Source organism: Acipenser ruthenus, chromosome 2, assembly GCF_902713425.1.
Source record: "Acipenser ruthenus chromosome 2, fAciRut3.2 maternal haplotype, whole genome shotgun sequence".
In the NCBI taxonomy this organism is placed as follows: Eukaryota; Metazoa; Chordata; class Actinopteri; order Acipenseriformes; family Acipenseridae; genus Acipenser; species Acipenser ruthenus.
Genome location: NC_081190.1, coordinates 70,715,496 through 70,739,210, shown reverse-complemented (window position 1 = coordinate 70,739,210; position 23,715 = coordinate 70,715,496). Strand labels below are relative to the sequence as shown.

The following is a 23,715-nucleotide window of genomic DNA, read 5'->3' as shown; positions in this document are numbered from 1 at the left end:
GACTAAGGGGGGAGGTGGCCGAAAAGGCCATGTGTGCTGCGCACAAGGGGGGGCATGTGTGGCGGAGTGTCCCGCCCCTATTTATTATTATTTGTATTTTTGTTTGCGGCGCGGGTAAAAGCGCCGCGTCTTTTATTGTTATATTTAAAAACCTCGTGAGGATGCATGGCTGATCAGCTACTGATTATTTAACTAGCTGACAGTCATGCATCCTTACCAAACGCGTGCAGACTCTGGCCGGGGGATAATAAGATAATTACCAACTAGTTAAATCCCTCGGCCAGAGTATATAAACCAGCAGCACTATGCACTCGGGGTGTGGAGTGTTCGAGAGTGGAGAACGGGAGAGAGAGAGGAAGAAAACAATTGCTAAAACGTGCTGGAGTATCCAGCACGAAACTTACTTGTTTGTTTATTCGTTCGGCCCTCGTGCCCTTTTGTTTGGTGTTTTGTTAAATCTTTTGTTTTTGTTTTGTTTATTAAATACGCTGAGTGCACCAGCACTCAGCTTCAACCGCCCATCCACTGTTTTGGTTTGAGTTACTTCCTGGTCCGTGACGTCATCCACATCACCACTGCGAGCCAGACTGCCACAGAGCAGTACAAAACAAGAAACTTAAAACATAAATAAACATTTCACTAGTAACTATTTTGTAACGGGTCTCTGTACATACAAAATTGTATAACATTTTATTTGTTTGGAAAAATAACATCGAAGGGTCTTTTTTCAAAAATAGTATATAATGCACTACTTCAAAACATAAATAACTAATACAATAAACTGTTTACATAACATCTTTATTTAGTCTGCATACCTGGCAGCTTTCTAACCTGTACAGTCTGCACACAATACACGCTTCTCCACTTTCCCTGAGCATTTACCACACACTGCCCTTCCACAACCGCTGCAGACATCGAATGTTTTTCGTTGTCGTTGCAATTTGCAACCTGGCACTGCTTCCTCTTGCGTGTGGGTGCAGCGGCTACAGCACTGCCAGAAGGGGCATCTGTCTCTGCCCCTTTTCCCTGGTACATTCCTTGTACAAAACCATACACATTGATGGCTGCCAGGTCCAAAATGTTACGAAATACAGCAACAGGCCACCGACGAGATCCGCCTGTGACTGAATACTGTTGTGCAATCTGGTCAAGCACATCCACACCGAACCTTGTGGCATTGTAGTATTCCATTGTCTCAGGGTTTTTTTTGCTATCGCAGTGTGGAGTAGTGGTTAGGGCTCTGGACTCTTGACCGGAGGGTCGTGGGTTGAATCCCCGTGGAGGACACTGCTGTTGTACCCTTGAGCAAGGTACTTTACCCAGATTGCTCCAGTAAAAACCCAGCTGTATAAATGGGTAATTGTATGTAAAAATAATGTGTAAAAAATAATGTAATTGAATGTAAAAAATAATTTGGTAACAATTGTAAGTTGCCCTGGATAAGGGCGTCTGCTAAGAAATAAATCATAATAAATAATAATATCGGTTCTGATCGTCGCAGTTTTGTGCATAGAGCTGAGAATGAACCTGCAATGTTATGACTCAGGGAATGTTTTTCAAGCATTCAAAGAATGTAGACAGGTAGACGCCACTTTATCACAGGATCAGTATTAGGTCCTCTGCTATTCCTAGTCTACATTAATGATTTAGATTCTGGTATAGTAAGAAACTTGTTAAATTTGCAGATGACACAAAAACAGCAAGAGTGGCAAACACTGATGCAGCAGTAAAGGTTATCCGAAATGATCTAGACAGTATTCAGAACTGGACAGACACATGGCAAATTACATTTAATAGCTAAAAGTGTACTGCACGCAGGCAATAAACATTTATAATTTAACATTATAAATACCATATGGGAGATACTGAAATTGAAGAAGGAATCTATGGTGTTTATGTTGACGCAGAAATGTCTTCATGTATGCAGTGTGGGGAAGCTATAAAAAAAGTCAACAAAATGCTTGGATATATAGTGAAAAGTGTTGGATTCAAAACAAGGGAAGTAATTCCCCATTAAAACCCATGCTTGGCAGGTACCTGCCTCCTCAATATGTTATAAACTGAACTCTGTTCTAACAGGATCTGTTACAAGTGGAGTGCACCTGTATGTAATATTTAAATAAATTTTATTTTTACAGGAACTATTTTTGCCTATGGTCAGACCTCTTCAGGGAAGACATTCACAATGATGGGAAGTCAAAGCTCACTTGGAGTCATACCTTTAGCAATTCAAGATATATTTAAAACAATTGATGCGGTAAGTTGCATCCACCATTCCAATAGCTATTGGAGTTAAAAAAAAAATAAAATAAAAAATAGGCTGCGGTTCCTAAAGCAACACTTGTGTTTTTGTCTTTTTTTTTTTTTTTTTTTTTTTAATTGCTAAAGGTATGTTTTTTTTAATGTGCTTGTTTCTTTTAGACCCCTAATAGGGAGTTTCTGCTCCGTGTGTCCTACATGGAAATATACAATGAGACTGTAACAGATCTACTCTGTGACAGTAGGAAAAAGAAACCTTTAGAAATTCGTGAGGATATGAATGTAAGTGTGTGTTATTTTTTGTACTTGTTTCTTCAGGACTGATTGGCCTATATGTTTTTAGTTTTCTGTAATTTGGTTTAAACACCTCGGTTATTTAGAAATGTCACTCTTGTTAATAGGATCACATGATACCAGATTGTACTCTTCTGAGTAATTTCTTAACTTTTAATATGTTACTAATTATGCACCATAAAAAAAAAAAAAACGCTTTTACAGTTGGATTATTGTATTGATTTTTATTTTTTTTTCCCTCAGAGAACTGTATACGTTGCTGATCTGTCTGAAGAAGTTGTTGTAACCGCAAAGCATGTTCTGGAGTGGATAAAGAAAGGAGAGAGTAAGAAGCACTTGACTTTTTTGTGGTTGTACTTTGTGTGTAAGAAGGCTTAAAGGGTACATAAAGACCTTTTTATTTTATTGTATTACATGTTCCCATGTGTTGCTAAAACTGTTTACGTAAGGTGTGTGTATTTTAATTAATTTTTTTTTAACATTTTGACCACTTTTTTAAAATTGCATTCCCTGCCTCAAGATGGCTTCCCATGTACCCGCATTGACCTCTCAGAACTACATTTCCCATCATCCTCCTTCCACTGGTAAATCCATCTTAGTTACATATGTGAGCAGGAAAAAAATAAAACAATACACACACCTTAAGTAAACAGTTGTAGCAACACATGGGAACATGTAACACAATAAAAAAGGTCCTTATGTACCCTTCTAATGTGGAAATGTAATGTTCTATAGTATGGGTTGTTTGTTTACTACAGGTACAAAATATATGCATTTCAAAAATAGCAGATTGTTTGTTTTGTGTTCGGTCTCAATGCATCTATAAAAATGTGATTACATTGGAAGGGATTATATTGTTGGAAAGACTGCCTCCTTATGCTTCTCTTTTATTAGGCCTTATAAAGGACCAACTTAATCTTAAAAGTATACAGAATCAGAAAATGTAGAATTAACGGCATGTTCAGTTCCACCCCCCCCCCCCCCACCCCGAGCAGCTCAGAACACTACAGAGCAAATTTTATTGATCTTAGGGAGCAGAAAAATTCTTGCTCTGAGATGCTCAGTTACTTAACGCACCCACTGTAGAGGACAGCGGAACATTCAGAATGTCTGGCTAATGTTCTGGCTAAGTAACAGGTAGTTTAGAATTAAACGGTCTAATGTGTTTCTCCTCTCTCTCTCTCTCTCTCTCTCTCTCTCTCTCTCTCTCTCTCTCTCTCTCTCTCTCTCTCTCTCTCTCTCTCTCTCTCTCTCTCTCTCTCTCTCTCTCTCTCTCTCTCTCTCTCTCTCTCTCTCTCTCTCTCTCTCTCTCTCTCTCTCTCTCTCTCCTTTTGTCTTTTGAAAGAAAATCGTCATTACGGAGAGACCAAAATGAATGAGCGAAGCAGCAGGTCTCATACAATTTTCAGAATGGTAAGTTCTTTAACAATACAATAGCAGTATTATCTATTACCAGCTATTTATTTATTTATTTATTTATTTATTTATTTATTTAAATGCTTTTTATTGTAGATTTTGGAAAGCAGAGAAAAAAGCGAGCCTTCTAATGGAGAAAATGTGGATGGAGCAGTCATGGTTTCCCATCTGGTAAGCTACAATATTTGTAAATACAGTAATAAAACATTTGACCATTCTGTTCAATAGATGCATTATATATATATATATATATATATATATATATATATAGAAAAGAACCCACTTAAAAAGAAAGCAATACAAACAACAATGATACTTTGTTATGCTTCTGTTATTTGACGAATATCTATAGACCAAATTAATTAGAATATTATAAACATGTATATTACTCCTATGTGAGGGTAAATCAAGTGTATTTGTTATTTTATTTTGTTTTTATAGAATTTGGTTGACTTGGCAGGAAGTGAAAGAGCGAGCCAAACTGGAGCAGCAGGTAAAGTTTTGCTCTATTTAGACTACAAGGTGTCAATGTTTTTCTTTTTCTTTCTAGAAAATGATCAGTAATTTTAGATGTGTTAAGTGGCTCACTGATGTAAGTCTTTCTGATGGGTTACCCAGAATGATTCGCTCAATACAATAATTGGTCAGTTTAATACTAATATTTAACCTATATTCTGGAGAGATGGCCAGACTGTCTTTATTTCATTCTTCCTGGTGCAACAAAAGCTCTAAATTACCCTGATTTATACCTAACTTGGGCCCTGTCCACACTATGCCTTTAAACCATATTGGTTGCTTTCAGATCATCTTAAAAGTGCTAAATATGGTTACTGTCTACACTGCGCAGTGTTTAGTACTGGACTTGAGACCACCTCAGGAGGTAGTCTAGTCCGGTTCTAAATGAGATCAAATCAGGTAGTGCGGTTTGTCAGAAGTGTGGACACTGTAATACTGTAATACTGAAATACATTTTCTGTGCATCCTCCAATATCCCAAAATGTTCTCTTATGTTTTGGTGCGTGGACATTACAAATACAGTACTCTGAACAGGTGCCTTAAGGAGTTGAGAACGACCATCAATACTGTTGTACCATTTTAGGCTTGTGTTGTAAAATGGTGGATCGTCGAATGACGTGGTCAGATGCCAGAATCAAGGCACTTCTTAATATCTGGAGCAATGAAGTTCTTGAACGAAATGCACACATTTCTGATAAAATGTCTACTTGCCTGCAAGAAGCAGGCTTTGAAAGAACACCTAACCAGTGCAGGAGCCTATGCAAAGCTTGCCTATGGCAAGACCGTTGCTGATAGCTTGTGTTTTTAAGAAATTAACCCATAATGTTCATGCTAAGCAGTGCTATGTCTTCCATGGGCACGGGCTCCATATTTGCAAGGTTGTAAACAGACAGTGCATGGTGGGATACTGTTGTATTAAGTCTCACAGTCCACTACGCTGCTAGGAACTGTAACCAAACTTTTTTAGTAGTGTGTGTACACATTAAGCCTGAGTAAACATGAAATGGTACTTCAGTGTGGACGCTTTGAGCTGGATTAATTCAAACGTTTTCTCGAGATCGGTTATGTAGTGTGGACCGGGCCTTTTAATGTTTTCATATTTCATAACTGCTTCTGTGTTTCACCCAGTAGTACACATTGTTGTGGTTACATCATTCTGTTTGCTTAAAATCTTTATCAACAGTTTTGGTTCACATAGCATTAGGCCTTGCAGGTGCTGCAACTAATTACATGGACTCTCTAAAACTCAGTACATTCTCTAATGCACCTTTTACTCAGTTGTATACTATATCTAATCAAGCTACTTATGTTAAAAGTACAAAACGATTATGTGTGTTTTAGATTCTACACAAGGTTATTTATGGATGGTTACACATTTGTCTAGCTGCTGATGAGCAAACATTTCAATACAAAGTCACAACTATTGGTATTAACCCGATCCTAAATACACCATAAGATAAAGTAAATACACAGCAAACATTTCATGTTCAAACACATGTGCCCTTAAACCTCAATTGGTGAGAGTTTATTTTGTTTTAGGACTTAGACTGAAAGAAGGCTGCAATATTAACCGGAGTTTGTTCGTCATTGGCCAAGTAATCAAAAAGCTGAGTGATGGCCATGCTGGGTAAGCTGAATCATTACTAAGTGTTTGGGATTCCTTGTTAAAAATGAAATGTCTATCTTATGTTCACCATGCCTAAAGGCAATTGAAAGAAGCTTGTACAGATCTAAAAATTACTTTGATAATGTGAAGCAGTAATAGACAATGGAATTTAACAAAATGTGTTATTTACTCACAGGGGATTTATCAATTATAGAGACAGCAAACTTACCAGAATCCTTCAAAATTCTTTGGGTGGTAATGCAAAAACAGTGATCATTTGCACAATCACTCCAGCCACAATTGAAGAAACACTCAGCACTCTTCAGGTAAAATATCTTGCTATTACTGTCTCATTATTGTCAGTGCAATTGTATTGAGAAAGTGATTTAATGCCTTAATGACCCTCCTGCCCCAGTTTGCCAGCACTGCTAAACACATGAAGAATGATCCTCATGTCAATGAGGTGTTGGATGACGAGGCATTGATGAAAAGATATCGAAATGAAATTGTGGATCTCAAGAAACGTCTGGAAGAGGCAAGTACATTTTGGTATATGTGATGCTCCTTGCAGATTTCTGTCTGCTTTGTTTCGGTCTGAGATTTCTGTCTGTTCTGTTTTGTCTGTTTTGTTGCTCCAATCAAGTCTGAATTTACAACAAAAAAAGAGTGCTGGTGTTTAGGGGTTTTATTTAAGAAGGTTTTTTTTTATTTTATATATATATATATATATATATATATATATATATATATATATATAATGTAAAATTAAACTTTTTTTTTTCTGTACAGGTTTTTTCTGAGACACGTGCACAGGCAACTGAGAAGATTGAATTGGCACAGCTACTGTTGGAAAAGGAACAACTTCAAAGAGAACAAGAAGATAGAATAAAGAACTTGACCAAAATGATTATTACCTCAGATTTCTCAAAGAAGGAACAAAAGGTGTGTGTGTGTGTGTAAGTGGATGAGGGGCATGAGCAGCTTCTAAAACATTGTAACCTACACGTTTTTGTTATTGATGGCTGTTCATTGAAAGGCACTTAAATGCTTATATCTTATTATGTAAAGATCGTTTTTTTAAAGCCTTTTCATATATCATTTACAGATAAAAAATAAGAGGAGAGTTACCTGGGCCCCAGGGAAATTGCGTGACAGCTTGCAATCAAGTGGAGGATTTAAGTTTGATGGTTTGCCTACATCTGAACCTTTTGTCAAAAGAATGAAATGTGAAATGTCAACACTAGCTGAATTTGATGACTGTAAGTTGGAAGCCTGAAGTTTAATTATTTCCAGTCATTGTACATTTCAGTCTTTATATTAAATAATATATTGTCAGACTGCCCTGCACCTCAACATAATGCCTAAAAATGTAAATGGACTATATATCTGAAGCTGTAGCTCTGAGGTGGCTGCACGGTGAGTCTTAGACGCTCCCGAGCCAGCGCGGGTGTGGTAGCAGTGAGCTGAGCCTAAAAATAATTGGATATGCCAAATTGGGAGAAAATAATAAAATAATTTATGCAAAGTATATAAATTGTACAAGAGCAGTGAAAAGGTAAACTTCAAAAAAACAAATAAATAAATAAAACTGAGAAATGTCAACAGGGCATTTATAAGTAAGTTCAACTTAACCAATCACACTTTTAATAGCAAATCTGAATACAGAATGGGATATTGTCTATTCATAGATATTTTGGTCAGTTTAATGTTTTCTATTTAAATTGTAGCTAGAGTATTCAATTACATTTTTCAAAGATGTATTTAATAACATGTTGTGAGCCTTATGAAATGTATCATTCATGATTTGAAAGAAAATGCAATTAAAATTGTTTGATTAATTGTGATCCAGTAAATAACCCCACTGTTTGTGTGGTGTGTGTGTGTTTTTTTTTTAACAGCTGATTGTACTGAAATTGAGGATTCATGGTCACATACCTTGGATGATCCATTTGAACTAGATGCAAGTCGTAACGTAGCTGTTCGCAGGAGTAGGAATGCTTATTCCACTCTTTTAGAGGAATATCCGCTATTTGATGGACAGGAAAGGTAAGGAAAACAGTAATGCTTTTTTCTTTCTTTCTTTTTTTTTTTTTTTAAACCTATAAGCTTGCTTAGTACAGCCATGTCTGGTTGGAATTTAGTTTTGTACAGTTCTCTTTTTTATATTTAGTTATACACTACCCTTAACGTATAACCTAATGCTCTGAGGGTGTTGTATGTAAGGGATATGCAAATGTGACCCTTATATCCAGGTAAACTTATTGGTGGAGGTCTCTTCAATCCAGTACAATAAATATGTAGAATGCATTGGTCACAACAGTACACTATGAAACTATATAGGTACATTTGATTTTTACTTCTGAACTGCTAAAATCAAAACCAATTATGTGGCTTGAATTCTAAAATGTTATTACAATTTAGTGCATGTGATGTGGCTTCTCCTCAAATGGATGACAAGGAAGCAAAAATTGCAAATTTGGAACGGCAGCTTCAAAGTGAAAGAAATGAAAAAGTTCAACTAACTGGAATGAGAAGCTTCTTGGAGAAAAGGGTGTCTGAACTAGAGCAGCAGCTACAGTCCCAAACTGGGGAGGTTAAAGGAGCAGAACACGAGGAAGTGAAAAGGGTCCTTGACGAGCGGATTGCTGATTTGGAGCGGCAACTCTTGGAAAAAGAGCTAGAACAGGAATATGTTGGGAAGGGCCTAGAAGAGAGAATTCTAGAGCTGGAACAGCAGCATTCAACATCTAAAGAAGAATATACTGAAAGTAAAGCGGCTTTGGAGAAAAGGATTATGGAGCTGGAGCATAGTCTTCACATTCAGGAGAACCAAGGCAAGAATAATCTTCAGGATCAACTGGTTAGTATTCTGAAAAAGTCAATGTAGTTAACGGTTTCTATAACAATGAATATAGGTCACTGGTACAATATGATTGGATTACAACTTGCACATTTTAGAAATGAATTGACTGTTTGCTTGAAAATCAGTACTGCTTGTTGTGCACAATGAAACGATTTTTGTTGAATTTAAACTATTTGTTTGATCTATACAGTATCAAAAGGATTTATTGGAGACTATACAGCTTTGTGAAGCACTGGAGGCTGAGAAGGTATGATTGCATTAATTAAACAAAAGTAACTTTTTTAAACGTTGTACATTATAATGTATACCTTTGTGAAAGTTGTTATATTCACTTGTTTTTGTGACTTGAAGCGTTTACAGCTGACTGGATTTCTTTCCAGTTTTTAGTGAGTGATTACCAAATGTCTAATTGTGCTCCTTAATATGTATGTAGTGTAAGTTTGTGACATATATTGCTGATAGAGCTCATTAACATTCTTTTTGTCAAGGTACTCTGACTGGGATCTTAGCTGTTGAAGTCTATACTGTATTTTGGATAGCCGTCCAATTTTTATTTACCTTTTGTCTGGTAAAACTGTATTTTATAGTATGGCCACTGGGGTGCTTTTTCTTTCTTTTATTTGCATAATTATTCTTTGCTAAATGTTAATCTCGAGTTCCTTTGTCTACACAGGAGAAATTGCTTTCGGAGATGGATGTGCTCCGTGATGCTTGTGATAACATGACACTGGAAAATGAAGGGTTAAGAAATGAAAAAAAAGAATTGCAATTCAAACTTAAGGAGAAGAATGAAATGCATGAATTTGAGGCTCTGGAGAAAGAAGTTCGGCATGAACATGAGGTAAAAAGGTCTATCTCTTATGTATATAAACACAGGATTTTCAAGTTTAGATATTCGTTCATAATTAAATATTTCTACAGTTTAACGTAAGGTAAACTGAAATATTGTTTCCCCGTGTAACATACAAAATGCTGATGCACTGTGTTGCATGAACTGAAACAACGTAAATTGATTTTTTATCTTAAGATGGACAATTAATAATGATAAACACTAATACAATATAGAAAAGTATTTCCTACCATCTTGGTTTTGTTGTGGTAAAGGAAATTTTAAAATAAGCGGATAACGGTACTTGAACCATATTCAAGTGAGTTACAAAAGTAACTATTTTTAAACCTGAAAAACCCACAACTCTTGACATCTCTTTTCTGAGATGACACTTATGTAGTGTTGAAGCTGACAACCTGGGATCCTTCAAAAAGCTGCTTGATGAGATTCTTGGATCAATAAGCTACTAACAACCAAACGAGCTAGATGGGCTGAATGGCCTCCCCTCGTTTGTAAACTTTCTTATGTTCTTAGTATGCACAGTAGAAGTCCATGTGCTTTGTTTTATGTTTTTTTTTCTTCTGATGTGACAAAGTAAAATACAGCATTATATTTCCCCCATGTGTTGCTACAACTGTTTTAAATGTACATGTATTTTATTTATTTTTTTCATTGGTAGCATCCTCTTTAAAATGGCCACTCTAGTGCATGGGGTTTGAGATCTGCCATCTAAATTGCTACAGGAAGAGATGTTTTTTTTGTTTTTTTTCTTTAAGTGCTCTGGCTTTTCTTTTTCGTACCACATCATGGATTGTTATTGCTGTGTTACCTGTTTGACAATCTGGGCAATAATCCTTACACTATCACTTCACTGGAGCTGACATTTTGAAAAGAGCTTTAAAAAAGACTTTAAAGTTAGAAGTGTAAAAAGTTGTAGCAACACGTGGGAATGTGTAACGCTACATTTTTCGGAAACCTGCTACTTAATCTTTTAACCACGCAAATCACATAATCCTGTTATTGTTTGGATCCAACCACTTCCTAATTTGATATGTCTCAATCTGCTGCAGCAAAAAGGGAACAGCGGCCATAATTGCAGTGACTAGACATTGCGGCAATTAAGAAGGGCACCCATGACAATTGCTGCATGGCCATCATTAATTTGAAGCCCTGCAAGAGCTCAATTAATCGGGAAGGCATTATACAAGTGCTTTTAATTATTTTTATATACAGCATATCAAATGTTAGTTTTTATTGATACAATTGACAAGTACATGTTACTGTCATTTTTAACAAAAAAAACCCTTTATTTACAGGGCCAGAAAATTTAGCTGCACCACAACTGTTTTGATATTTGCTCCATTTATATTGGCGGAGTGCACAAGCATAACTTGGTTGAATTGACTTTTAGTTTGTTCAACAACAGCAACATTTAATTTTGTAAAATGCTTTTCATAAGCACCCCAAAGCGTACAAAAATAAAAAAGCCAGTTTAAAAGTCAACCCAAAAAAAAGAATTGCTGCTGTTCGTATGACTTCAGTGACAACTGACCTTATTCAAAAACTAGTACAAAGGCAATAACTAACACTGCTGTAAGTAGTAATGGTAATATTCAATAATTACAGTAATACATGGAAGATTAATAAGTCGGGTTTGTAGTACTGGCCACAGATTCTGTTTTTAATCGGAGAGTATATCGTTATGTACTATGCATTTGTGATTTCATTTTCACTAGCAATATCTGTGGCATTGTCCTGGGTGTGACAAGAATCACTGATTCTGGCATTTCTGAAGCCACGCACCATAACATTTGTTTCCACAGAGAGATGAGCAACAATCTTCATTAGCCACTTGGTTCAAATTACTTCATGTTTTGAAAGAGGCTTATTAATTAATGGGATATAAAGGTAAACTAAATATTGTTGAAACCTATTCCTTGGATAAGGCTTCTATATAAAATGGGTCTTTTAAAGCTATGGTTTTTCACTGTCTAACTCAAGACATAATCAACCCTGCCCTTCTGCTGTTGAAATGGGAGGTCTTTTAATTGGTGGCTGCTTCCTAACTCCTCCAATGCTTTTTGCCTGTTTAATTGCCCTTGCAGGCTGACCTAATGCATGAAATCACCAGCTTAAAGGCAGGCACTGAAAATGCTGAAGTATGTATCCAAGGCCTTAAGGTGAGGTTGTGCTGTTGACTGTTGATAGGTCTGTCGTCTTTAAATCTGCACAGAATTTTTTTTTTTTTTTTTAAGAAAAAAATATATATATGTATATATGTATATATGTATTGATCATTGTATTTAATACTTACATATTTTTCAAATTCTTAAGCAATTACATTTTAACTGGTATTGCTGAGAATTTTATACCACTTGCATCTGAAATGGTCAAACTCGTATTACAGATCACCCGCAGTGACCACTCATCAATTCCTATGTGTTTGCTGTATTACTGCCTATAATTAACTATAGTTTCCAGAATGCCTGCATTATTTATTTTTATTTCTCAGGCTGAACTTTCTCGGGCTAAAGAGTTGATTGCAGACCTACAGTCATCGGTAAGTCCCTGATCCATAAGCAAATAAGGCAACAAGTGGACTTGGGGCCTATTTTGTTTCTCAAAACAAGTGGCTTATATGCTATTTAGACCATTTAAAATAAGGCCCTTTAAGTACCATGCTTATGAAAATCAACATGTTGGTTAAGTATTATATGCACCATGGAGTCCTATTTAAGCAATTGAATGGATTTATCATTTTATATATACAGACCAGGGGTGTGCAATTTAAAAAAAAAAAAAAAAATGTCAAGGGACAAAATGCTAGAAAAATCTACTTGCCTCTTACCCGTCTCACAAAACACACAAACAAGTAGAATATAACTTGCAGCGTTTTGGTTTTATTTAACAGTGAACACAATCAATCAATTGGTGATTATCAGGGGCGGATCTAGCTTTGTAGCTTTGACTGGTTCACTAAATTATTCAAGATACACAAAAGGTTACCCACCTCAACAAATGTATAACACATACAGCTGTAATATGATAATGAAAGACAAACGATTGTATAAAACTCAAGTTTTATTTATGAACATCAAATCAAACATTTGCATAGCAGAAAGACTACACACACACACAGACGTGCTCAAATTTGTTGGTACCCCTCCACAAAAAACGAAGAATGCACAGTTTTCTCTGAAATAACTTGAAACTGACAAAAGTAATTGGCATCCACCATTGTTTATTCCATATTTAATAGAAATCAGACTTTGCTTTTGATTTTTTTATTCAACATAATATTGTAAATAATAAAACAAATGAAAATGGCATGGACAAAAATGATGGGACCGCTAACCTAATATTTTGTTGCACAACCTTTAGAGGCAATCACTGCAATCAAACGTTTTCTGTAGCTCTCAATGAGACTTCTGCACCTGTTAACAGGTAGTTTGGCCCACACTTCCTGAGCAAACTGCTCCAGCTGTCTCAGGTTTGATGGGTGCCTTCTCCAGACTGCAAGTTTCAGCTCTTTCCATAGATGTTCGATAGGATTCAGATCAGGACTCCTAGAAGGCCACTTCAGAATAGTCCAATGTTTTGTTCTTATCCATTCTTGGGTGCTTTTAGCTGTGTGTTTTGGGTCATTATCCTGTTAGAGGACGCATGACCTGCGACTGAGACAGAGCTTTCTGACACTGGGCAGTACGTTTGGCTCCAGAATGCCTTGATAGTCTTGATTTCATTGTGCCCTGCACAGATTCAAGGCACCCTGTGCCAGGCGCAGCAAAGCAGCCCCAAAACATAACCAAGCCTCCTCCATGTTTCAATGTAGGTATGGTGTTCTTTTCTTTGAAAGCTTCATTTTTTCGTCTGTGAACATAGAGCTGATGTGACTTTCCTCTTGCGGCCGCGCCCAGGGAGGTTGGCTACAGTTCCATGGACCTTAAACTTCTTAATAATATTTGCAACTGTTGTCACAGGAACATCAAGCTGCTTGGAGATGGTCTTGTAGCCTTTACCTTTACCATGCTTGTCTATTATTTTCTTTCTGATCTCCTCAGACAACTCTCTCCTTTGCTTTCTCTGGTCCATGTTCAGTGTGGTGCACACAATGATACCAAACAGCACAGTGACTACTTTTCTCCGTTTAAATAGGCTGAATGACTGATTACAAGATTGGAGACATGTGTGATACTAATTAAAGAAACTAATTAGTTTGAAATATCACTATAATCCAATTTATTTATTATCTTTTCTAAGGGGTACCAACAAATGTGTCCAGGCCATTTTAGAATATCTTTGTAGAATAAGCAATAATTCATCTCTTTTCACAGCTTCTTTGCTTTATTCTATGACATACCAAAGGCATGCAAGTATACATGATAAAATAGCTTTTAATTTAATCACTTTTCAGGAGGAATGAAGCATTATTTCAATGAGCTGTAAGGGTACCAACAAATTTGAGCACATCTGTATATGAAATATTGGTAACAGTAATTTTTTGGGGGTGTCTGTTCTAGGAATTCCTAATTTCTTACTTTTTTGATTCTGCAATATTTATTAAAGGTTGATAAAGATTTGGTGGAGCAGATTCATAAACTAAGACATTCGCTTGAAGATGCAGAGACTGTCACTCGTGACACCAAGAAAGAATTTGCAATCCTTAGAAGTGAAAATCTGGAGATGAAGGAAAAAATGGTAAATACTGGTTTGTATTTTTATTTTATTTTATTTTTGCATGACAGTGTGACTGGACATGAACTTAAATGTCCTATTCTGTGTCTTTGACAGGATGAAATGACAGTGAAGTATCAGCAGATGGAAAAGGATATGCTGACTTCATGCAGTCAGCTGGAGGCTGAAAAGTTACGCTATAAGAACATGCAAACTGATCTGCAGAAGGAACTGCAGCAGGCCTTTAATGAAAACACTAAACTAACTGCACTTCTGGATGGCAAGGTTCCCAAAGGTATGTTTTATATAGTTTCTTTTATACAAGATGTGAGACGTTAATTCGCCATTACTGCTGGAACAAACGCAGGATTTACATGTTCGGATATTCGCTTACAATTTAAATATTCGTTCGTTTTCAAAAAGTAATAAAAGCCATTATATTGCTCAGAACACAGGCAGGCTTAGGGGGGCGTGGCCCGTGTGTGTGTGTACCTTTATTTTACAGCAATATGTAGCACGTTAAAAGTAGAAAATATCACGGGAATAAAGAATACATTGTGTAAGCCTTACTTTACCCCAGTGAATTAACTACAAAAAAAGGATGCTAAGAACAGTTCACAGTAAACCAGTGGCCATAGACACGTTTTCATAAAGTAATAACATGAGGTTTACTTGTGCTTTTTTGTAGCTGAACAAACTGAAATTTAACTTTAAACACTTAAAATAAAACAAACGTGGAAATGGCGTTGTAAAATGAAGGGGGGAAAAAAACGCACCATTTTGGTTCTCGTTTATTACACAACAAAGTCGCAACGAAAAATGTATAATATAATGTATGATCTATACAATCCTATATAAAAATTGCTACACGTTTCCAGCAAGTTGGGCACTGTTTAAGTGAGGCATTTCAGAATAATGTGCTTGCCTTTTTTTTCTGTCCCATGAGGTTCTGACTTGCTCTAAAGCAGCACATGTTTTTGCCCCAGGTGGCATTCCATTGAGATCACTATGCATGCGCATAATTTGGTTTTACTTTCTGCTGTCTAAAACATTTAAATAGAGGCTCAAGAGCTGCTTTGTTGATCCTGGTTTTTTATATATTAATCTCCCATCACACAGAGCTCTTTTTCATTTGCCATGTTTGAAACTGTCACGTGACTTGTTATGAGGTGGTAAATAAGTGCAAGGTATTTTTCTAATTTCTAGCGAAATATGAACATCATGAATTTTCTATCTCAATACAGGTCAAATATTTGTTCGGCTATTTGTCCCAGAACTACTCACAATGGACTTTAAATAATATAGCCTTTTACTAAAAAAAATAAAATAATGCTGAGTAGTCTGAGCTGCAGTAACATAAAATGTGTTTAGTGAAGTCTTTGTATTTATTTTGCTTTCCAGATCTGATTGAACGTATTGAGCTAGAAAGAAGAGTTGCAGATCTAAAGAAGGAATTAAAGCAAACGTTTGCAGATAAAACTGCTTTAAAGGAGGAGGTTGATGCTTCATCAGCACTCCAGCACCTACCTGAAAAAGTTGCAGGACTAATGAAGCAGGTGAGAAATGTGGGTGCACTGTGTAAGCTTGGGTGCATAAAGATCCTTTTACATTATAAAACGGAGTGTTAGAATGCTGCATGCTTATTTATCTATCAGTGTTCCAAGTTGTTACAATATCCAACAAAATGTCACGATTAGGAACTGCTTCTGAATAAAGGCAAATCGCTGCACGTGTGCTAGCCACGTATCACTGCGCCATGTAAAATCAAAGAAAACACCTGTCCAGAAAACCTGCCGTCATGAAAGATGCTGAAAACATCACTTTTGAACTGTTTGCACCCTTGACAATTGATGAAATGGTTACAAAACAAAGCTGCATCAATTCATGAAAGCAACTCTCTTGAAACTGAAGAAAAGAAAGTTGACCCGTCACGCTGAGGTACAAAAATGTAACATTGACGTACTAGAAAACTCAATGAAATCAATACCACAAAACAAACAAACTGGGCTGTTAAATGCGTCATTGACTGGCTTTTTGAAAAAAAATAAAATAAACGAATACAAGTTGACTTAAATAAATAAAAGAACCGTTAAATAATATCCTTAGATTTCTATGGCAGTCAGAAATTGGAAAGGCAAGCAATACAGAGTTTAATGAGTGACACAGAATTCACAACTTTTAAAAATAATGTGTTTGTGGTTACAAATAAACTGAGACAAAAAGGCCAGGATTAAACACATTACCTAATCCCTGACGCAGCTACTAGTCTTGTTTAGTAAAGTTTGGTTCGACGTCCAGTTACATTTCGGGCGCAGAGGAAAGGAAGGAAGGGAAACAGACAACAAAACTGACTCTTATTATGAAAACAGCTAAGTATGCAATGTGGGGCTAATCATGTTAGTTTGTTTGTTTTAATAATTAATTTAAACAATTAAGTTTAATTTGACTAATTAAATCATTTAAATACATTTGTTAATTAACCTGAATAAACACTATATGACCATTACCCTATTAGATCGACTAAATAGACAATCTATTGGTTATCTATTAAATAGTCTGAGCATTCACATTAAGACCTCATCATAATCATTTTATTTAATGATGTGTGTAAGATTGAAGAATTACGATGAACACACAAAACACCCTCAAGCACAACAAGGTAAGTTAAAATATAGTAGCCGATTATTAGATAATACTATTGGTACAGAAATGAAAAACTTAATCATCGGGAGGTAACAGTTCAATATACACATCAATACAGCAAGAATAAACAATAAACCCAATATGGTTCCCCAGTAATACATTTAACTACAGTGCAAGTTAAATCCTATTGCCTTACTAGCATCAAGTATAGGTTCAGCATTTCATTCGGATGTTTCGATCAATTTACAATCCTGTAGAGGCCCTTTGTGCCGGTTTCAGTTAAAGTGCATTGGTCAAAGGGCTCGCTACCCCCTCCTTTGTGCTCGGAAGTTGCTCCAGTTAAATGTTCAACACACTGTACTGTTGCTGTGCTCAGAAATGAATCCAAGAGATATCCAGATATGCACTTGTATCAAAAACAGTTACTAATTCAAGGCAATTGTTCCTACAGCCACCATTACCTTTTAATGAAACTGCTTGTGCCCAGTAGCTTCACTGGAGAAGTATTTATTAAAACTTCTAGAAAATCTGCCTGCCTTATCTGCATCCCAACAAAGCACCTTACACTCTTGCACTATTTGGTATACGCTAGAGCCAATGGGAGTGAATTACCTAGCAACGATTTTACCTAGAATATGCAGGAAGGCAGGCACCTTACAGATATACGCTAATCCTAGCATCCACAGTACCTTAATACAGAAACTGTCCAACGTTGGATTGCAAGCGAGATAAACAACATCCATCAGCAATCTCAGATCCGAGACCTCCCTGCAGGGTTGCTGGGCACCCTCGCTAGAAAATAGAAAGCGCTGGAGCAACATCTTGTCAGAGGAACACTCCATGACATCGCCAAATAAACAAACAAGATTAGATGATAGCAAAACCTCTGCCTGCACTTAAATACCTCCTTCTGCAGCAAATGAGTTACTTTAATAATTGTGTAGCGTCAACATTCAAATTAATCTCTACAAAGACAAAGGAACTGAAATACAACTAAGCAAGGTTTTTTTTTATAGTTATTTAAAGTATTTTAAAAAAATAATTGAATTGCCTTTACTGAAACAAATGAAAATGATTTACCTGAAATATATTATTTTTAGTTGATGGGGACTATTTTCTGTTGTGGAAGGTTATACTTTCAAATGTTTCTTTTTTTCTTTTTTTATAAAACATTTAAATGTGCTTTTTAAAAGCAATAAGACACTTGAGGGCATGGGTTGTGCTGGATATTGTCAGTTCTTGGTTTGTTGCAGGCACTCGGCTGCACCTCGTGTTTAACAACGCATCAAGAAGTATACAGTGATATTCTACCACTTTTGTTGGGAAGAAAATGTTCACCACTAAGCAGTAAACCTTAGTAGGGGGAGGCACCAAACTGGACCACAGAATGCTTTAAGTATCAGTAGATTATAGCAGATGCCTAAAATGTAATTCCATTCACTTTATTTCTATTAACACTGCAGACCATTATGAATAAAACAAAAAAGACCTATACACTAAAGAAATCCACAATACTAATATGTACATATATGCCCATTGTTAGGTCTGTCGTGTGACTAATGAGCTGTGCATTGTGACATCTGAAAGAGAAGGCCTGATCTCCAAAATAGCTGAAAAGGACAGTAGGATTCACGAGTTGACTGAGGCTGCTAAGCAGGCGAATGAGAAACTGTCAGAAACCGTATCCAAGCTAAACGATGCAGAGATGAAGGTGGTGGATTTAACACAACAGCTCGGTGAAGTGCAGCAGTTATTGCAATCAACTCAAAACTGTGAAATCAAGGCTGAATCTGAGAGCCTAATAGCAGACAAAGAACAACTCCTAAATGATCTACAGACGTTGGAAATACAGGTTAGTTGATGACCATAATTCCTTTTAGCATCGCTTGCATGTTTCTTGTTTTTTTAGGCTGATCTGTAGATGTCAAGCTTTACAAATCAGTATAAATATTACATATTATAATTTATATTGACATTTGTTTAAACAAACCAGTACTTAAAATCTCAATATTTATTTCAAGTTAACTACACTGTCAGATGAACTTAAACAGAAATCTGTGGAAGTGAGTGGCCTCCAGTCTGAGAAAGAAGCTTTGACTGAAAGCCTGGACAGATTGAATGTAGAGCTGGAGCTGAGGACCAACGTGTCCCAATTGGAGAGGATGGAACAGGGTAACAAACTCCAGCAGCTCCGTGGAGAGATGGAAGCTCTTAATCAAGAAAAAGATTGCCTCCAGCAAGTTCTGGAGACTGTGCGGTCTGAGCGAGATGCACTGACTAATGTTCAACAAGATCTAGAAAAGGTTTGTTTTTAAACAGTATTTCAAATCTAACATGATCTGGATTTGTACAATTTTGATTACTAAATGATTAGTAGATAGTGAAACAGGTACATTTGCTACTAGTAAAATTGTTTCTGAAAAATATACTGTAGACAAATCGGCATCATATTAATTCATTTAAATTGTTTATAGCAAATGTTGTGCTCCCATCATGACCCTTAACAGTAATGAAACATTAATCGTTCTTGTTGTTTTAGACTATGACTGACCTATGCAACACTCGGGAAGAGTTGAACCAGACTCAGCAGTTGGTTGGTGGCCTGAATAATCAGATTGAAGAAAAAGAAGCTCAGTTGGCCAGTATGGAAGAAAGATTGGTAGAGAGAAAATTGTCAGAATGTGTGAAGGAGGTATGAAAACAAAAAATTAACCGCACCTGTGTGCCATAAGCCTCAATCTTTAAATGGTTATTATTTTAATATAGTGTTGGAAAAAGAAGCTGCTTGGAATTTATTGCATATAAATATAAACACTTATACTAGTCTTTCTGATAACCAGATGAGCTTGAAAATGTCTGAGACAAGCTGACATTTTATCTTGTATTCCTAGGTTTCTGTAGATACTTTAGGCTATAGCAACCTATTGGCTGAAAAAGAGGAGCTGCTCCAGAGCCGGGACAGGCTTGCTGTGGAGATACAGTGCCTGCAGGAGGAATTGAACACCAGTACATCTCGACTGGCGTGCATGGAGAGGGATGCTCTAGAGCAGACATGCAGACTGCAACATCTACAGGAGAAGATGGCAACAACAACACAAGCACGAGATGAGCTCCATCAAAAACTAGAAGTCATGCAGTTGAACACTGAAGCTGTGAGTATTGATTCAGTGCCTCAAAACTAAAGATGACTGGTCACACAGTTTTCACAGTGGATATTGATTTTATTTAATTTTTTCAGGTAAACAAGGTTACTGAGGAGTTGAGGTTGGTAACCAGTGAACAAGATATTCTTCTGGCTGAAAGGAGAGACACTGCACCGAGTTCAGAGACTGACCTTCAGATGGAAGCATTGCAGGAACGAATTTCATCTCTTGTTAAGGAGAGAGATGAGCTTCAAGAAATACTGGAAGGTGTCAGAACTGAAAAGAACCAATTGAAGGCTGACATGCAGGAGAATATTGAATTGGTGAGTCACATTTAGTATGCCTAAGATTATGTGCTTTAATCTGTCAGTTGGTGCTGTGTTTGATTTATATTTGTGTAGGTTTGAACAGACCCGGACAAAGAATGACTCCACTTATTCATTGAAACATCAATAAACTTGAGATTTTTGATAATTACTGGGTGGGGTGGAGACACAAAGTGTTTTCTTATATATATTTACAATCTATATTTGTGTAGAATTATAATGGTACACTTTGTGAAAACAGGCAAATTTTACAGTGTTTTCTAGTAAAACCTATTTTCAGAGATATTGCGTTACCCTATCATCACTGAAGAGAATGAGATATAGGTGTCAATTAAATTTCTCAATGCAAAGGTATTCAGTACCTGAAGTGGAAAATAATTAGGCGAAATTAGAGGATGGTCCTAATAATCGTCCAAATGGTTGTGCTAAAAAGAAAGTCATAAAATTAGACAAGTCAATAAAATCCAGCTGACAGGCTTTTTGTAACATGTTAAAACAAAGGGTTTATTCATATGAGTAACAACTTAGTAGAGCACTTAGTCCAAATAATCCCAGAACTAACTTAATAACTTGTTTTCCAATCATATAGGGGCAGAAGACTGATACATTTGTGTTTGTTGCAGTAGAGATCATCTTAAAACCTAACCAGCACTATCTGGTAGCGTTAGATTTAGTTGCAATTAACACTATCTTGTGGTCTGTCATTTAATACTGTTCTCCATATGAACCAAGGGATCATCTCCAGTTGGTACTCTACTTTTAGTTCATTGCAATTCGCCCACCAAGACCAATCATGTTGCCAATCATAAGTCACCGGCCAACTTATTGGCACAATTTGACAATTATTATTATTTATTTCTTAGCAGACGCCCTTATCCAGGGCGACTTACAATTGTTACAAGATGTCACATTATTTTTACATACAATTACATTATTTTTTTTTACACGTTATTTTTACATACAATTACCCATTTATACAGTTGGGTTTTTACTGGAGCAATCTAGGTTAAGTACCTTGCTCAAGAGTACAGCAGCAATGTCCCCCCACCTGGGATTGAACTCACGACCCTCCGGTCAAGAGTCCAGAGCCCTAACCACTACTCCACACTGCTGCTGCAATTACTTAGGGGTTCATGTATAGTCGTGAAACAGAAAGACGTACTATCTCAAACTTTCTGATTCCCTATAAGCAAGTCCCCTACTTAAGGTCCTTATTGGAAAGTTTTGCCTTTTTTAATTTAATAAAAAAAAAAAAAAAGATTAGTCGCCACTGCTTAGAACAGGTGCGTTTGTGTGACTGATTCACCCGCAGTAAGCGATGGACGTTATAAACTCCCACACAATAATATAACCTGACATTCAAAATGTCACCAGTACAGTAATCAAAACAAACAAGCGTGTATGCAGTTAAAAATCTTAAGACACTAATAAAGATGTATTCAAACCTATGAATGTAATAAAGTACAGTAATCCGTCGCGTATCAAACTGAGATGGGACCAGAGTATGGGCGGATATGTAAAAAGACAGACACATAAATCCTGTTTTAAATACCATTATTTAGGATACGATTTTGTTACAGTGAGTTTTAGTACATTTCACGGGCGAGTTGCGGGGGGAAAAAAAGCAATAATTCACAAATGTCATGGAAAGGCCAAGAAATAATGTAGGTTCAGCTACATCAACATACACAAGCTTTTAAATAGTACACAAAAAAACAATAGTATAAAGACTTGCTTTTGACTGCTGGCAAGTTTAAATGTTACTTTGAGTACAAAACTTAGTTAAGTCATTTCACACCAATGTAACTTTTTTTTTTTTTTTTTAATCCTATACAATGCAGGCTTTCACACCATGTAGTGAAAGACAGTGTCTGAAATAAACTGTGTTCATATTTCTCTGCTCGTCCGGCAGTGTGTGTATATAATTATGTATATATACAGACGCTCCTCGTCTTATTGTACTCATACATATTTGTATGAGTACAATATAATGTGTCATTTTTGTAAAAATATATTATCTGAACAGAGTCGGGAACGTAACCCCAATTTATAACATTGTTCCTATGGGAAAACACGACTTTCAGGAACCAATTGTGTCATAAGTGTGAGGACTGACTGCCTCTGTGTGTGTGTGTGTCCACATAATATATATATTACAGAAAATCAGCATGTCAATTGTTTTTATTACCGTGTTCAAAATGAAACAGTAATTTTTCTTCAATAATAGGAACAAGACGTTTTAAATTGGTTGTTTCTGAGTAGCCTACAGAGCACTGCTCCCTTAAAAATAAAAAAAATAAGTTGAAAGGTCAAATCACACAGGCAGCACCGTGTCCAAGAAACGGGGCATCATAAAGATCAGAAAAAATGACCAGAAACAGATGAACCTCTTGTTTTATCTAGTTTGCAGGAAATAAAGAAAGATGTTCAACGGCAATCTAAAGTATTTGGTTTAGCAATGTTTAGTTTTAGAGAAAGTGAGTATTTATTTTCAACAGACTGCTTGGGTACACTTGCTACATTGTATGACAAAGTAAGAAGTTTCATCAGTATATTTTGAAGATGCAAGCCCACTTTTTTGGTGTAATTTTAATGGTGTAAAACAAACAACTCTTTACTGGTCATTCCTGCAACTAAGTTTATACTGTTTGAAGTTAGTTTTATTCAGCAAAAAAAAAGTCTTTGCATTTGCTTAAGAGAAGTCTTTTTTTATATAGTAAAAACAGTGCTTTTGAAATAATTACCTTCTAAAGAACAGTACTTGCTTTTCTTCAACACTTTCCTTTTAATAAACTACATGTGGGAATTCTAGGTGCAGGACATGTACATTTTATGCTGAAACATCTGCCAGTTTTGTAGGTTTCTTTAGAGCTGCTTAATTGTAAAAAAAATAAAAATAAAAAAATAAAACAAATAAACATTTGCTTCTCTATGCTCAGCAGTTAGTCCTTCAGTTTCCCCCCTATTGTTTAACAAAGTTAGGTGCCTATGATTGAGACACAAAATTGACCATTGCTTCTGATATTGATTTAAAACACTGAATTGTTCTACTGCTTTTAGAATGAAACACTCCCCTATAGTTACCCAAACTGACTAGTTTTACTGAATAAAAAAAGGTTACTGGTCCAGAGCTTCTCTATAAAAGT

General features: G+C 36.2%; 1 protein-coding gene across 2 annotated transcripts in view; it reads left to right on the top strand.

Moving 5' to 3' along the window:
• LOC117408768 (centromere-associated protein E-like) overlaps window positions 1-23,715 on the top strand; it is a 62,735-nt gene that overhangs the window by 8,571 nt on the left and 30,449 nt on the right. For both annotated transcript variants that reach the window (XM_059000196.1, XM_059000202.1), the window contains exons 4-28: window positions 2,139-2,257; window positions 2,422-2,541; window positions 2,797-2,878; window positions 3,899-3,966; window positions 4,066-4,140; window positions 4,411-4,462; window positions 6,025-6,112; window positions 6,288-6,417; window positions 6,507-6,626; window positions 6,881-7,033; window positions 7,197-7,350; window positions 7,990-8,137; window positions 8,513-8,951; window positions 9,145-9,201; window positions 9,628-9,795; window positions 11,889-11,963; window positions 12,296-12,343; window positions 14,350-14,481; window positions 14,575-14,752; window positions 15,859-16,013; window positions 18,644-18,952; window positions 19,122-19,403; window positions 19,640-19,792; window positions 19,992-20,252; window positions 20,339-20,566. In XM_059000196.1, the coding sequence (XP_058856179.1) occupies window positions 2,139-2,257; window positions 2,422-2,541; window positions 2,797-2,878; window positions 3,899-3,966; window positions 4,066-4,140; window positions 4,411-4,462; window positions 6,025-6,112; window positions 6,288-6,417; window positions 6,507-6,626; window positions 6,881-7,033; window positions 7,197-7,350; window positions 7,990-8,137; window positions 8,513-8,951; window positions 9,145-9,201; window positions 9,628-9,795; window positions 11,889-11,963; window positions 12,296-12,343; window positions 14,350-14,481; window positions 14,575-14,752; window positions 15,859-16,013; window positions 18,644-18,952; window positions 19,122-19,403; window positions 19,640-19,792; window positions 19,992-20,252; window positions 20,339-20,566 (3,794 nt within the window). The remainder of the gene's footprint in view (window positions 1-2,138; window positions 2,258-2,421; window positions 2,542-2,796; window positions 2,879-3,898; window positions 3,967-4,065; window positions 4,141-4,410; window positions 4,463-6,024; window positions 6,113-6,287; window positions 6,418-6,506; window positions 6,627-6,880; window positions 7,034-7,196; window positions 7,351-7,989; window positions 8,138-8,512; window positions 8,952-9,144; window positions 9,202-9,627; window positions 9,796-11,888; window positions 11,964-12,295; window positions 12,344-14,349; window positions 14,482-14,574; window positions 14,753-15,858; window positions 16,014-18,643; window positions 18,953-19,121; window positions 19,404-19,639; window positions 19,793-19,991; window positions 20,253-20,338; window positions 20,567-23,715) is intronic.